The sequence below is a fragment of the Schistocerca piceifrons genome, chromosome 5 (genome assembly GCF_021461385.2).
Source record: "Schistocerca piceifrons isolate TAMUIC-IGC-003096 chromosome 5, iqSchPice1.1, whole genome shotgun sequence".
Classification (NCBI taxonomy): domain Eukaryota; kingdom Metazoa; phylum Arthropoda; class Insecta; order Orthoptera; family Acrididae; genus Schistocerca; species Schistocerca piceifrons.
In genome coordinates, this window is record NC_060142.1 from 672461451 (window position 1) to 672478413 (window position 16963).

The 16963-nt window shown below is 37.3% G+C and overlaps 1 protein-coding gene across 1 annotated transcript in view; it reads right to left on the reverse strand.

Moving 5' to 3' along the window:
- Nucleotides 1-16963, reverse strand: part of LOC124799193 (chromodomain-helicase-DNA-binding protein 1) — a 78846-nt gene that overhangs the window by 51099 nt on the left and 10784 nt on the right. The window contains exons 8-11 of the mRNA XM_047262727.1: nt 16731-16890; nt 8294-8535; nt 3103-3216; nt 1942-2106 (exon numbers count right to left, since the gene is read on the reverse strand). Coding sequence (XP_047118683.1) covers nt 1942-2106; nt 3103-3216; nt 8294-8535; nt 16731-16890 — 681 coding nt within the window. The remainder of the gene's footprint in view (nt 1-1941; nt 2107-3102; nt 3217-8293; nt 8536-16730; nt 16891-16963) is intronic.

Below are 16963 nucleotides of genomic sequence, written 5' to 3' on the forward strand. Positions count from 1 at the left end.
GTCATTAATGAAAGTCACAACACTCAACAATAACTCATTCAAATGACAATGGCAGTATAAGCCTCCTACCAACAACAACAAATTTCATACAAAATATCCATTAATTTGAGTTACAGAAATCACTTGGAGGTTGTTAGACATCGATATTACTAAGCTTTCATCTGCTGCTTGAATTTTGAGACTGTCCATTCCTTGAGGAGTCAACCAATATATTGCTTCCTCCTACATATATCACATGAAAAGACAATGAACATAAAATCAGAGAGAAGTACTCAAGCTCACATGGAGGCTTACAAGCAACTGTTCTCCCGTGAACCATATGCAACTGGAACAGGAAAAGGGGTGAAGTGACAGTGGCACACAAAGTACACCCTGCCACACACTACAGTGGCTTGTGGAGTATAGATGTAGATGTAGATAGTAAATGGTGAAAGTCAATGTTCTGATGGAAGGGTGTTATTACAAAGACATTACCTGCATGTCATACATGGCACAAAAAATGTAGCATCTATTTTTGGCAAAATTTGTATCTATTTTTTGCAAAATTTGTGTCTACTTTTTTTGTTAATGATTAAATGCTCAAATTTCAGATGTTGTCATGCTACACGAGTGAAGATAAACAAAGCCGTATTTCGTTGGAACTGACTGTTAAAAAAAGTGTTGATTGGGAAATTTTTGATGGGAATGTTTGCTTTCGCAAAAACTTTTAACACCTTTTTCTTCCAAAGTGGTCTTTGTTTCCTTCTTTTTGCTGTATTTAAGCTTTCAAAAATTATCGCTCTGTTGAAAAGCAGCAGCATTTTCCCATCATTAGCTGAATGTTTCTACAATTTAAGTTGTTTCTGGACATTATTTGTCATTTCATGCCCAATTTGATGATTTCAAAATCTGCAGACAATTAATTTCGAACTTTCATCAGCATTCAGTGTAGAAGTAGAATGGAATTATGGTAACTCTATTTTAACGGTAGGGGAAAAATGGAGTGCGGGCACTACAGGCTATAATGGCAGACGACCCCGTGTGTAAACATACTAGAATTCTGACTGCCAGAGGGGAGCCCCACCTCCATACCGCAGCCCACAGCAGAACTGATATATTGTCTCAGGGATTGCTGATATCTTCTGGTGTTTTACGAGTTGTAATCAAATTCTGTGATGGATGACTAATTGCTTCACATATTTCAAAATAAGAAAAGAAAACAATTAACAACACACATCACAAAGCAATTGGAAACTGCTACCACGCAATTGCTTGTTGAGGTTAGCCGAGTATTGTTAATGACATAGTTCAGGCTCAAACTCTAGTGGTATTCCACGCATCCACAGTTCAAAACATCCAATACCTAGTTTGCAATGTTAAAAGTGTCGAATTTATACCATCTTTTCAGCTTTCGTTAACAAACAAATGTATGTGTTTCTTTGATATAAAATGCTACGTTTCACAGCTGAGTATTACATTGCATTAAGCGGCATGTATCTTAAATAGACCACTGAACTGCTCACAAGTGGCATGGCATCAGATCATTGAGTGCATTGATACACTGTTGCATTTGTGCACTTTTCATTTTGCAAATAGGTTCTCACACACATTGTCTTTCCAAACTGGGATTCACCATATGATACACAATACAAGTAACTGAAAATTGATTACATTTTCGATATTTATGTGCAGAAAATAAAGCTATTTCAAACAATCTCTGATAAAATAGTTCATTTAGATACAATTCCCTATGAAATAGCATATATTGAGTAATTTCATGTTTTCATATTTTGAGGCAGGATTCACTTCTATTTCATATTTATTGCAAAATCTGAATTTTTCCAGTCCCTAGTCATACAACGTGTGTTTTAGAACCTTCCATATGCTGCTTATATTATTGACTATATGTACTGTGAAAATATAAATAAGAACTTGTTATCTAAAAAGCATGAAAATACTTACTATATCACGTGAGGATATATCTCCTAAGTATGTTACTACATTCATTTCTGGAGCCCACTGAGAAAATTCTCGTTGCCATGATGTCATGGTTGACAGAGGGACTACCAGCAAAAAAGGTCCATAAAGCTGGTGAGTATGGAAGAGGTAGTAAAGAAGGCAAATTGTCTGTAAAACATATAAGGTAAATTAATGAATATACTATTCACTGAAATACATATGAATGAGTAATACTGAAACTACAAAGGAATTATCAGTTGCTTATTTCTTCATATCAGAGCTTTCTCCAGCAATAAAAAAACAGAAGTCCTCTCAGTAATTCTTCTGCGACTGTATTACTTTCATAAAATAATGAACAACCGCCTTCAGTCACAATCATGATTTTATTTCAATGCACTATGTAATTCGAGTCCTGGGGTCTCATCTTCAGGTGCTTTGACAATCTACACCCATTTTTCCGGATTTAGGTTAATTCTGGTCCTGGTAAAACTATAATGGTACATTACAAAGTGGGCACATTGTGAATATAAGTTTATGAAGCTAATACAAACTGAAAAATGTCTTACTGTTTCTAGTGGTGGATACATGGTCGTATCCTCACAATGGGCCTGTAGAACTAACTTAAATCTGGAAAAATAGTTGAAGTAGACTGCCAAAGCACCTGAAGCTGAGCCCCCAGAACTCTAAATAGCATTGAAATAAAATCATGATTGCGACTGAATGCTGTTATTCTTTATTTTACGAAAATTTCTATTTCTGACTTATCAACTGCTCGCAGTATGACTTCAATCCTCCCCCACGCCTTCCTCTATTTAACATGCGCACGGACTCAGTTCACATACTTCTAAGTGTGTAAATTCATTTACATATTCTTTTTAAACTTTGTCAGGATGGGTTCTGTTCAAGATCAGCATACTTACTGCTACTGACAACTGTTAATCAGATCTTCAGTACACTGAACCAGTTTCATTTCAAACACATAAATATTTGAACGGTAGAACTGAAAATAACATTTGTGACTTGTGGATTCAGAGTATTTTATTAGTAAAAGTATGTGAAGTGTCAAAACCACGAAAGTATTTGTCTGGGACTTTATTGTCAGGCTAGAATAAACTGAAGAAAAGGTTGAAAATTCAGACTTTTTTCCTTGCAGAAATAAAGTACCTGTATTGTTTTTCCCAGGCCCATTTCATCAGCCAATATCACAGAGTTCTCTTTGCACCAGGAATGTATCAACCAGTTGAGACCATCCAGTTGGTAATCTCTCAAAACCAACAGCTGAAACAAGCACAGTGAAATAGTAGATGGACACATTCCATGCAACTGTACAACATAAAATCATATGTGGATGTTTTAAATATGGACAACGGTAAGTAATAAAGTAAACACATCTTAGATTTGCAACGTGTGAAAAACACATTCACAAATAAACACTATAGCTGAACTTTTTTCCATTACACATAGATTATTTTGAAGCTGGAGAGTGAAATATTTACAGGAAGACATAAGTGGGAAACAGCAACCATAAAGAGAAAATTAAGTTGCTGTAATCATTAATAATTAAAATAATGATGTTTTGATAACATGCCGGATGAGATGTACAGAGCCATTCCAAGTGTGAAGAAAAGAAAGATGTCTGAAGATGATGGTTCTAAAAAGAAATGGTTAAGGCTAGAAGCAAAGCAATACAAAAGGAACTTGTTACACTATTTACAGAAGATAATTTTCCAAAATTGTAACAGAGCTGTAGTTGTTTTACTTTGGTGATCTTGTTGTAATTTGGTATAATTTTCGCAAAACAGTGGGGGAGAGTGGGCAACACAATGAACTTACAGTCTCCTCACCAAGACAAACAAAATATTTGCTAAAAGTAGCACAAAAAATACACAGAAAGCACAGGACTTGAATCAGCTGAAGTAACAAGCTGGGGTTAGAAGTGGGTATACTAAAACTAACCATTTGCAAGCTGTGAACCATTGTACAACAGTGCAATGCATATGAAATACCACTTTTCCTGGGATTCACAGATACTGAGAATTCTTCTAACTCTATTTCAACAATATGTGCATTAACAGCCGTTCACAAGACAAGCATGGATTCAACCTATATTAGCATAATGAAGTGTATATACATCAAGTCTATGACTTCCATTAGACTTCATCAGGATAGGAGGAAAACCAGAATTGGAAGCAGAGTTAGCCAAGGATGATTCATATCACCAAACTGTTGACAGTAGGGGCAAGATGACATTTTCACATCTCTAGTTCAGGTAGACGACATTAACAAAACCATGCTGGAGCAACAGAGATGTTTGTTGTAGATATCAGTGCATGGACACATCTAGGAGGAAGCCTTTACTTAATGTCAAATGGCTGCTGCTGCTGTTGTTGAGGATGAAGTAAGATAGTAGTTAACTATAGGATGTCAAATGGCTGTTGTTGTCGAGATGATGAAAGACAGTTGCTATCTACAAGCTGTTCAATGTACAACAATGGTCCTTTTTAAAATACCTATTCCTCTATAATATATACTCATACAGTCGTAAAAATGCGTTATTGGCTGTTCTTTGGAGCTGAACAAATATTTTTGTACCGATACCTTTAATGAAGAAGTACACAGATCAGGACACTGCACATTGTTGTCTAGATATGATGAGCATTGTCTGGTCTGTTTCTTTGTGATTTAAATAATAAATCTTGTTACTTCACTTTGACACTATTTTGAAACCTGACTATGGTGAATACTGTTCATGATATATATGAAGTTATAAATGAAGGACAGAAAACAGAGTAAAGAATTAGCAATTTTCAGTTAAGACAGTTTGCTCTTAAAAACAGCAGAAACTAGTTCTGGGAACTTTGTAATCTAACCACTGCTTCTCAGTATATTTACTACTTAATGAAATTTGTTGCAAGTAGTACATCTCTATTTCCAACCAATGGCTCACTGCATACTATCAATACTAGGAATAAGAACAATCTACACAAAGACCTAAAATCACTTACCTTGGTTGAAAAAGGGGTCCGATATTCAGGACCACACATTTTCAATAAATTGCCAGCAATCTTTAAAAACAATTTAAACAAAGTTTGAAAGAATTTTTGATAGGAACACCTTCTACTCTATAGATGAATAACTTAACATGGGCTGTTTAGATCAGCTTAAGTAAAAATGTCTGTTAGCTTTCAGTTTTGACAGCATTTGGTCACAACAGTCAAGGTTAAGTAATTTGTTGTTAAAGTACATAACTATGGTTTTTTTCTGAGAATGTATAAATGCTGTAAATATTAGCAATTCCAGTTTACTGTAATGTATTCACATATTTTGACAATATCCTGACAAATGATCAGGGTAGTGAGTATTATATTCAAAGATTTTATGTTATACTTTATGACTTGTTCCACACCCATGAGATCATCTAATTTTTACGTCTATGGAATTAAAACTTAATATAATCTACTTCCGGTGATATAGAAAGAGACGATTTGCAGATGCTGCATGCAGAGAAAGCTGTGTTAGAATTCCAAAAAAATTCCAAAGCTCCTGGATTAGATGACATCACAGTGGAAATGATCAAAGCCAGTGGACTTTTCGGAATTCAGTGGCTGTATAGAATAATGAGGACAGGTGGACCTATGGAGAGATTCCTGATGATTAGACAAAGCCAATTATTGTACAAATTTTTAAGATGGGTAATGAAGTGCTCTGTAAAAATTACATCTACATCTACATTTATACTCCGCAAGCCACCCAACGGTGTGGGGCGGAGGGCACTTTACGCGCCACTGTCATTACCTCCCTTTCCTGTTCCAGTCACGTATGGTTCGCGGGAAGAATGACTGTCTGAAAGCCTCCGTGCGCGCTCTAATCTCTCTAATTTTACATTCGTGATCTCCTCTGGAGGTATAAGTAGGAGGAAGCAATATATTTGATACCTCATCCAGAAACGCACCCTCTCGAAACCTGGCGAGCAAGCTACACCGCGATGCAGAGCGCCTCTCTTGCAGAGTCTGCCACTTGAGTTTGTTACACATCTCCGTAACGCTATCACGGTTACCAAATAACCCTGTGACAAAATGCGCCGCTCTTCTTTGGATCTTCTCTATCTCCTCCGTCAACCCGATCTGGTACGGATCCCACACTGATGAGCAATACTCAAGTATAGGTCGAACGAGTGTTTTGCAAGCCACCTCCTTTGTTGATGGACTACATTTTCTAAGGACTCTCCCAATGAATCTCAACCTGGTACCCGCCTTACCAACAATTAATTTTATATGATCATTCCACTTCAAATTGTTCTGCACGCATACTCCCAGATATTTTACAGAAGTAACTGCTACCAGTGTTTGTTCCGCTATCATATAATCATACAAGAAAGGATCCTTCTTTCTATGTATTTGCAATACATTACATTTGTCTATGTTAAGGGTCAGTTGCCACTCCCTGCACCAAGTGCCTATCCGCTGCAGATCTTCCTGCATTTCGCTACAATTTTCTAATGCTGCAACTTCTCTGTATACTACATCATCATCTGCGAAAAGCCGCCTCATCAGGAAAGAGGGAAGGAGAGGGGAAGACGAAAGGAAGTGGGTTTTAAGGGAGAGGGTAAGGAGTCATTCCAATCCCGGGAGCGGAAAGACTTACCTTAGGGGGAAAAAAGGACAGGTATACACTCGCACACACGCACATATGTGTGGATGGATATGTGCGTGTGTGCGAGTGTATACCTGTCCTTTTTTCCCCCTAAGGTAAGTCTTTCCGCTCCCGGGATTGGAATGACTCCTTACCCTCTCCCTTAAAACCCACTTCCTTTCGTCTTCCCCTCTCCTTCCCTCTTTCCTATATATATATTTACGATTGCCTTGAACTTTTTCCATAAACACTCAACATTGTCAATTATAGAGGAGTAGCAGTACTGTGCCATTGCATGAAGACTTATGAACAGATAATTTTACAGAAAATCAAGACAAAATAGAACCACAATTATGATAAAAATTATAGAGGAGTAGCAGTACTGCGCCATTGCATGAAGACTTATGAACAGATAATTTTACAGAAAATAAAGACAAAATAGAACCACAATTATGAGAACAACAACAAGGATTTTGGACAGAAATATCTATTAGAGATGCCATTTTTACAGCAAAATAGGTAGCAGAAAAGAAATGGGAATTTAGTAGACATCATAGTTGCATTCCTAGAGATACAAATGGCTTCAGACATTGTTAAAAGGGAAGAGAAATGACTAAGTCTGCACAGACTAGAACTGTCAAAAAGACTGCAACTCTGGATTGGAAATATGTACAACAAATGCCTGAATTGTGTTATAACAGATGGTTAAAAAAAAAAAAAAAAAAAAAAAATACCCAGAATGATCAGAAATTGGAAGCACAACTAAATAACTGCCAGATGGTATTTGAAGAAGCAGGCATGGAAATAACCTTAATAAATGTGAAGTAATGAAAATCAGCATGAAAAATGAATTATTAAAGAAGAGGCACTTTAAAATTTCTAAGAAATAAGTTAACCAGGAAAGGAAAAACCAAGGAAGAAATTTCTGACAGGATAGAAAATTGTTCAAAGTTTTATTATTGTGTATCAGACATCAACAGTAAAAAGAAAATGGCTGCCAACACAAAGTTTATGATAGACAAATCATATTACCTATCAGTTTTGACATATGGATCAGAATGTTGGGCATGGACAAAGAAAGATCTGGGTAGAATACAAGTGACAAAGATGCACTTTATATAAGGGATCCTGGGTAAGATGAGAAGGGAAAGGATAAGAAATGAAAAAATAGAAAACACACTTCAGATGAGCCCCCTGAAAGAAATGAAGGAAATTGGTTGGTTGGTTGATCTGAAGAAGGGGACCAAACAGCGAGGGCATCAGTCCCCTCGGGATTAGGGACTGTAGGGGCAGGAAGCCGGCTGAGCCCTTTAGGGAAATCATGGAAAATCAAAATCAGGATAGGCTGTGTCAAGAATAAGATACAAAGAGAATAGTATGGCAGCAATCATGTCGTAGAGCTTGATGGCCTATAATTTGGATAATGTATGTGATATTTTATTCCTTGATGTCTACTGCCTTAGAAAAAATGTTGATCACAAATTTTAGTAGGATTGGGGTAAGGGGGTAGGGTAGGGGTGGCGGTGGTGTACTTTTGTTTCTCCACTACTTTGTAGACTTGTATTTAGTATTATAAAAACTTGCTTTTTTTTTTTTTAAAGCTAACAATTCAATATCAATCATTATATGATACCGTCAACTCCATTTTATGGTGTTTTCAAATGTGTGATATTTACCAGTTTTATTTTATTAAAAAACAGCATTCTCACTCGAATTTTCTTACCTGATCACCACCCATGTATTCAGGCTGAGTTTTGACTTGAACAAACTTGGGCCGATGTTTCAGCACTCGACAATGTTTTGATGGCGTTCTTTTAGATTCCTCACGTTCTCTGAATTCTTTGATTTTCTTGGGCCACTTTTTCGAAATAAGAGCCCCATCTTCCCAAGTAGCCTCTGAATAAGGCAAACTCTCCCATTTTATGAAATAATCTGGGTGTGTTCCTTCTGGCTTCTGAAACTCAGCTAAAGTATAAAACAACATAGGCTTTAAATAAGAAGTTTGCAGGTAAAAAATTTACATTTTGGAAGCTACAATATTCAATAATTTTGCATGCTTAGAGACCACGGTTGTGTTCACTTGTCAATGATCCACAGAATTCTATCTCATTATATGTTTCTCCTGTCTCTTTCCATCTGAAACAATTATATAATGCCAATAATGGTTGTATCATTCTTGGCAATAGCTTACGTTTTATTAGTCTTAACACTTGCATGTGTCCTAAAGACTCAGTTATCACCACTGTCATTTAATACTAATGGTGCATGTACCAGTAGCAACAAAATCAACTAACCATTCAAATTTTAAATCTTAACAACAAGGTATTAATGCAGTGTCTTCCACCATTCAATAACACTAATGTAATGATTTAATTTCACTGAAATGAAGTGAATGAGATTGATGGGAATGAAATCAGTGAAATATATAATGAGACTTTCTGGCAGATTTAAACTGTATGTGGGACTGGGACTCGAACCTGGAAACTGTGCCATTTGCAGGCAAGTGCTCTACACACTGCTATATCCCAGCACTATTCACGACCGTTTCTAACAGCTTTCACTTCCGCCAGTGCCTCCTCTCTTACCTCCAAAACTTCACAAAAGTTCTCCTGCATATTTTGTGAGACTAGCACTCCTGGAAGAAAGGATTTTGTGGAGACATGGCTTAGCCAGAGCCTGGGGGATTGTTTCCATAATGAATTTACACTCTCCAGCGAAGTGTGCACTGAGTACTGGCAGAAGTAAAGTTGTGATGGCGGGCCGGGAGTCGTGCTTGGCTCGCTCAGTCAGGAGAACACTTGCACACAGAAACCAAAAGTCCCCCAGGTTCCAGTCTCGGTTCAGCAGACAGTATTACTCTGCCACGAAGTTTCAAATCGGAGCACACTTCACTGCAGAGTGAAAATTCATTCCGCATATAAAGAGACATTAGGGATAGTAATGTCATATCTCAAGAAGGAACTATATTATATTTAGCTCTGGGCAGGAGCGTGTAGAACTGTGACTCAAATTTAGTTAACCAAGCACGAGATAGATACGTAGGTAATACAACAGTTCATCATGGAAGGGACCCTTCATGGTATACAGTCTCTGTTAAGAAACCGTAAATACTGTACAATATGAATGAAAGTATATAGATACAGATAGAGACATACTAAAGAAAACACATTTGCCTGTCAAAAGGGTAATGTGAGAAGCCTTTAACAACTACCATAAGAAAAGGCAGTCAGTGACCAAGATAATGTCCCAACACTTATGGATGACACAGGAACTGAAATTAAAGAAAGCAAAGCAAAAGCAGAAGCACTGGTGTTTTCAAATGATCCATGAAAACTGAAAACTGCAGAAGGATTATAAATTTAACAAAGGCTCAGGATCAGATGGATCTCTACCAGATTCTTTACCAAGTTTGGAGCTGAGTTTGACCTTGTCTTAAGCACAATATACTCTAGATTTCTCGAACAAAAAGCTATGGCAGTGATTAAAAAAAGCAAAGGTCACACCCGTCAACAAGAAGTGTAGCAGAGCTGCCCTACAAAACTACTGTACAATATGTTTGATATACATTAATTGTACAATGTTAAAACATATTCTGAATGCAAACACTATCACATATATGAAATATCTTGTTTTTAGTTTTAGAACTTCAGTTTCGTTTATCCTGTTTGAGATTACTTTTACATCTGTAATACTGTTTTCAAATTTCTTGTTTCCTATGAACTCCACACATTAATTTCCTTTCTGCTCTGTTCCAGGTTTTAGTTATATTTACACTTCTATACCCAACTTTATTTTACGTAACTCTTCTTTCAACATCACTTATCTCTTTTGGCCCATAGTTCTGCAAGTTCTTGCTTCTACATAAAATTAATAGAAGTAGAATTCTATTTTATTTTATTTTAAGAAATGCTACGGCATAGAAATAGACCCAGAGCTAGTCCCATTATTCCTTTATCCTACTACTTCCAACATTCTTTCATTGGGGTCAGAATTCCACTGTCCTACCTGCTCATATATGGCAGAAGGGCCTCCAACACTCCTGCCAATGTGCACTACCGTGTCAGGGTCCTGAAGTTTAGTACGACATGCATACACAGTTAAGCAGAGTTATGCTCAAGGAAGTCTCTGCTTATGGCTGAGGGCTTCTAAACGTCTCTGCCTAAGAGTTATTATATATATTTTTGTTATGTGATTTGGTGGCACAGTGGTTAAGTGTCAGACTATGGATCCAAAAGTCTTGGGTTTGATCCATGATCAGTCCTAGGACTTTGTCCCTCACTTATCATTTCTTTCACATCTGGCAATGTCTGTTACTGTGGAAATCTTTGCAGTGTTCAAATCAGCTTTCGGGCTGTCGACAGCTTTACCTTTTTCATGTACCACCATTTGAGTCATAACAGATATTTATTTAAACGAAGTGTTCTGGATACAACATTCGAGATTTATTTCTTTAAATATTCTGAATTAACTACACTACACCATCTTAAGCCTGTTGCTACTTTCATGTATTTTTTTAAAAGTATTCACAGCCTGAGAACATTTTATCCTTCAGTATGTTCAATTCTTGCCTATGTCTTTACATCTCAGTTGTTTGAAACTTAACAAACAAGTGTGGAGCTCTGCTATCACTAGAAGTAACATTCAAAACATAATATTGACTTTTCAAAAGCAGTTTTATATCTTTTGGGGATAAAGGTGAGAAAAAGAATTAAAATGGCTCAAACAAGAGCAGGTGGAGATGTTTCTGTAGATCAACTGTAATTAAACACGAAGCAGGACACATCACATGAACAGAATTTAATACAAGCAGAATACATCAAATACAATTTAAAATCTGGACAACTGAGAATTTCCTTGCCACAAGAAGGCATTCCAGGGCACACTGCTCAGAAAGCGAATTCAGTGTGGTATTTACATCTGCGTGTAGACATACCTTACACTTCAACTTCCAATAACACCTGAATTAATATAGTTACTTTCTATGAAACATTTATAAGGACAGACTACTAGATATCAAGTAAAAGAAGTGCTAAGCAGTAGACAGGCATGTAGAAAAGGCATACAATTTCTTAGCTTTCAGACAATCAGACACATTCCTTCTTCAGAGCTGCCCCAAACACACACACACACACACACACACACACACACACACACACACAGTGTCTCAAGTTCTCTTTAGAAATACATTCTTCTATTATTCAATGATAATATAATAAATCATTGCAGTCAACATTTCAAGTAAGACTCTCTTCTCAGCTGAGGTTATTTGTCCCCCTTAAGTGCTGATGATGAACCTGCCCCCATTCAGTCAATGTGTATAGTCAGCAGGGATGTTGGGCGAGGAATCGTATCCTTCCTGATACCTATGTGAACTGTTGTGGCCTTCAGTCCAAAGACTGATTTGATGCAGCTCTCCACACTAATCTATTCTCTGCAAACTTCTTAATCTTTGGATACATACTGCAACCTACACTCATTCAAACTTGCAGTCAACCAATACCTTCTTTTAGTCAAGTTGTGCCATAAACTATTCTCCCCCCCCCCCTTCCCCACAAATTCAATTCAATATCTACAACTACATACATACTCAGCAAGCCACCGTATAGTACTTGGAGGTTGGTACACTGTACCACTAACTAGTCATTTCTGTTCCTGCTCCACTTGCAAATAGAGCAAGGGACAAATGACAGTCTATATTCCTCTGTACAAGTCCTATATTTCTTTATGTCTAATTCCATTGGGAATTGTGTGCACCACGACCGTATTATTGTCAATATATTTTGGATAATTGGCAGCAACAGCTGTAAAGATTGAAATCCTTTATTTTACAAACTGATCTCAGTCGCTGTGTGACCATCTTCAGTGCAGACTATTCGAACCTTGTAGGCTCAAATCATGACAACACAACATTTTCTATGAGGTGTAACATGTACTGGGATACTGTACTAATTACTTCCAACAGATATCTTCACTTTTGAAATTGCAGAAAAACCTTTCTTGTGACCTTAGCAGTTGCCGATCCAACACACAGTGAGCTCACTGTATGTTGGATACCGAGATATTTAATCGACATGTCTGTGTCAAGCAGAACACTACTAATGCTGTATTCGAACATTATGAGTTTGTTTTTCCTACTCGTCTGCTTGTAACTTACATTTTTCTACATTTAGAGCTAGCTGTCATTCATCACGTCAACTAGCAATTTTGTCTACGTCATCTTGTATCCTTTTACAGTCACTCACACCGACATCCTCCCGTACAGCACAGCATCATTAGAAAATGGCTGCAGATTGTTGCTCACCCTGTCTTCCAGATCATTTATGTTTAAAAACAAAGATGATATAACTTACCAAACGAAAGCGTTGGTATGTTGATACACACACAAACAAACACAAACACATACACAAAATTCAAGCTTTCACAACCAACGGTTGCTTCATCAGGAAAGAGGCAAGGAGAGGGAAAGACGAAAGGATGGTGTCTATCAACATACCAACGCTTTCGTTTGGTAAGTTACATCATCTTTGTTTTTAGATATATTTTTCCCACATGGAATGTTTCCCTCTATTATATTCATATCATTAATTTGAACCCAACAATTACGTTTGTTATTGTCACTGTTGCATTTCGAAATCTTTTCTGTCATCTTACTTTATCTTTCTGTTTGTGCCAGTAGTTTCACTTTGTATTCACCTTCTCCTTTTACCGTAATCCACCATACAATTTTATCTTGCCTATATATACTCAATAATACGTAACCCACTTCCAAACCATAACCAAAAAATTTTTTTCCGCTTTCAACACTACCGCTGCTATAAAATCCACCGTTCCCAGTTCACAAACAGTTCCTTTCACCTATTAAACAACCATTTCGGCTAGTTCTAACAACTTTTGCTTTATTTCCATTTCTGTTTTTCCCACATCACTGATCATTTTTAGCCGCTTCCCACAGGTTTTAACGTCATTATTTCTTCGTCAGACAATTGTTAGCCTCATTTACACGCAGTTTTTTCGAAATTTTCCCAAATTTCTCTGCCCTTTAACGTGTTTTGGCGGCAACACTACCACCTAACCTTTGTGCACATCGTTGTTTACCAACCCAATTTCACCACAGGATCAACATAGCTCAGCTTTTACCAACACTTTTTCGACTTTTTTCACAGCAGATCTCCAGTTGCTTTCTAGTTCACCTTTATCTCTCCCCATATATTTTTATTTTCATTTTCATTTCAGCCTCATGTTACACTTTCCACCTTCTAATACCATGTCACCCTCACAACATCCACTCTCCCTTAAAACCCACATCTTTTCGTCTTTCCCTCTCCTTCCCTCTTTCCTGATGAAGCAACCGTTGGTTGCGAAAGCTTGAATTTTGTGTGTGTGTGTTTGTGTGTCTATCAAAATACCAAGGCTTTCGTTTGGTAAGTTACATCATCTTTGTTTTTAGATATATTTTTCCCACGTGGAATGTTTCCCTCTATTATATTCAGATCATTTATGTTTATAGAAAAAAAATGTTGTCCTATTACACATTACTGGGAACCTATTCCATATGCTCGTACCTTCATTAAAAGCCTGCATTGGGCACTTCGTTAAATGCTTTTTGGAAATCTAGGAATATGGAAACTGCCTGTTGCCCTTCATCCATAGTTTGCAGGATATCATGTAAGAAAAAGGCGAGCTGAGTTCAGCATGTATGATGCTTTCTAAAACCGTGCTGATTCATGGGCATTACCTTCTTGGTCTCAAGAAAATTTATCATATTCAAACTCGGAATATGTTCAAATTCTCCAGCAAACCATTGTCAAGGATACTGGTCTCTAATTTTGCAGGTATGTTCTTTTACTCTTCTTATATTCAGCAGTCACCTATACTTTTTTCCAATCACTTGACACTTTGCACTAAATGAGATATTCCTGACAAATGCAACCTAACTACTGGGTCAGTGCTGCAGAGTACTCTTTGTAGAACCACAGTGGCATTCCATCCAGATACGGTGACTTTTTTTTCCCCCTTCTGCAGATGCATGAATTTCTACCTTCCTTTGCCTGGTCATCATTTGCGCGTTCCCTTTTGAACAGAGTACGTAACTGACTTTACTTCCTCAGCATTTCCCGAATTTCATAAATCAAGGTGGGTCTTTTCTGTCCTTCATCCATTTACTTGGCACGTACTTCTCTACAGCATAGTTTACAGTCCATTTGCACTTTACCCATAATTCCTCTCCATCATATTGGAGCAAAATGATGTTCATTCACTGTCCAAGTGGGATGCCAAAAACTGCTTGTCTGTTCTTTCTGGCAGAAATACTTTCCTTGCCTTCTTGATTGATTTATTAATTTTAGTAACAATAGTCACTATGATGACATCATGGTTGCTAACCCCTGTCTCTATATTGAAGCAGTCGGTAAGGTCAGGCCTCTCTGCAGTGGCAAGGTCTAACGCATTTGCATTGTGTGTGTGGGCTTTTGAACTACCTGCTCAAGACAGTTTTTGTAACACTGTGTTCAAAGGTACTTCACAAGACTGGCTATCTGTAAACCTTGCAATGTATCCACACATGCCCCAGACTGCACTTGGGAGGTTACAGTCGCCTCCAACTAATATTGCATGGTCTAGGTATTTCTGTGTTACTGATCACAGACTTTCTTTGAATGACTCTAAAATTGTCACAGTGGGATCCCGTGTCCTGTAAAAACATCTATCAATTAATTTGAATTCACCTGGACCTGTTATATGTGACCAGATAACTTCGCGCTCACAATCAAATTCAATATTTTTGTCAACTGCAATGAACCCTCCCCCTCCATGGTGTCTTATCTGTCTTTGCAATATACATCCATGAATAGTTAAATACCTTCTACTTAGGGTTTCAGGGAGCTCTTGGTCCTGAAAATAATTTCAGCAAAGAGAAATTTCTGGAAGACAGTAAACTCGGGAATTTCGTTATTAATATTTCGATAATTTACTGATAAAAATTTTGACAGTTGAAGTGTCAGTACTCTTAATGTGGTTCTATTTCTCCATCTGTGTGTTGTCTGACAAGTGATCTACTACCATCTTGCCTAAAAATCCCACATGTGCACTCCACAAGTACTATGCTACCCAAGTAGCTGTTTCCTTTGTGTAGTACAGCCATAATCTATCAAGGGGAGACCAATAGCCCACCCGATAATGCAGGTCCAGAAATCTGCAGCCAATGTATTACTTATTCAATATATGATAATCTCCAGCAGCCTTCTGTAGCACTACACATCAAAAGTTTCTGTTTTCTTCATTTCTGCATTTCATTTCTGTACAAAGCTTCACTCCAGACAAATATCTTCAGAAAGACTTCCTAAAACTTAAATTTATATTAGACATTAACAAATTTCTCTTTTTCAGAAATTCTTTTCTTGTTGTTGGGGGTCTGCTTATTATACCTTCTTGACTTTGGTCATTGTCAATTATTTAGCATCCCAAATAGCAAAACGCCTCTGCTACTTTTAGCATGTAACTTTGTAATGTAATATCCTCCATCTGCCCAGTTCAATTCGACTACATTCTGTTACCCTCATTTTACTTTGGTTTTGATTGATCTTACAACCTCTTTTCAAGAGCCCTCCATTTCATTTGTACGACGTCATTGGCAGACATAAAAGTTCCTATTTATTTCCCTACGAACTTCAGTTTCCTTCCAAAATTTCTCCTTGATATCCTTTACTGCTTCTTAAAGATGCTCACAACTCGACTACCCTGATTGCTCACTATGCAGCTTCATATCTTTTGTTCTATGCCACTTCTATTTGGCGAGTCCCAATCAATCATAAAATACATACATCCAGGCTTTTTCACCAACACTCAAAATGTGTGTTTGATATCTGTGAAATGTATGAGGAAATTTGGTATGCTACGATGCAAAGTTGATCACATGACTTCTCTTACACAATTCACAGTACATGAATATGTGATAAATGGCAAGGTGAAGTAAATCCAATGGGGAGGGAGGGAGAGGGGGGGGGGAGGAGAGGGAGAGAGGAAGAGAGAGAGAGAGAGAGAGAATATGTGTGTGTGTGTGTGTGTGTGTGTGTGTGTGTGTGTGTGTGTGTGTGTGTCAGATGTCTGGAAGAATGATTATTAATTACTGAAGTATAACTAAGGCAATGCTCAGGAAGACCTACCTATAATCCTCTCCACATTATTATAACTTTTCAGAAGTTCACTCATAAGTTCCATTTGGCAATCAAAGTATTCAATATCCTCAGGGGTTGCATGCTCTTTCCATATTGACAATTCTTCTTCACGTTTAATATAGTTCTCTAGCTTTTTTATTCCTTTCACCTATAAAAAGAAGGTAGCAAACATAACCCTGTTGGAAAAACAAATATGGCACATACAGTGCAGCAAATTTAGG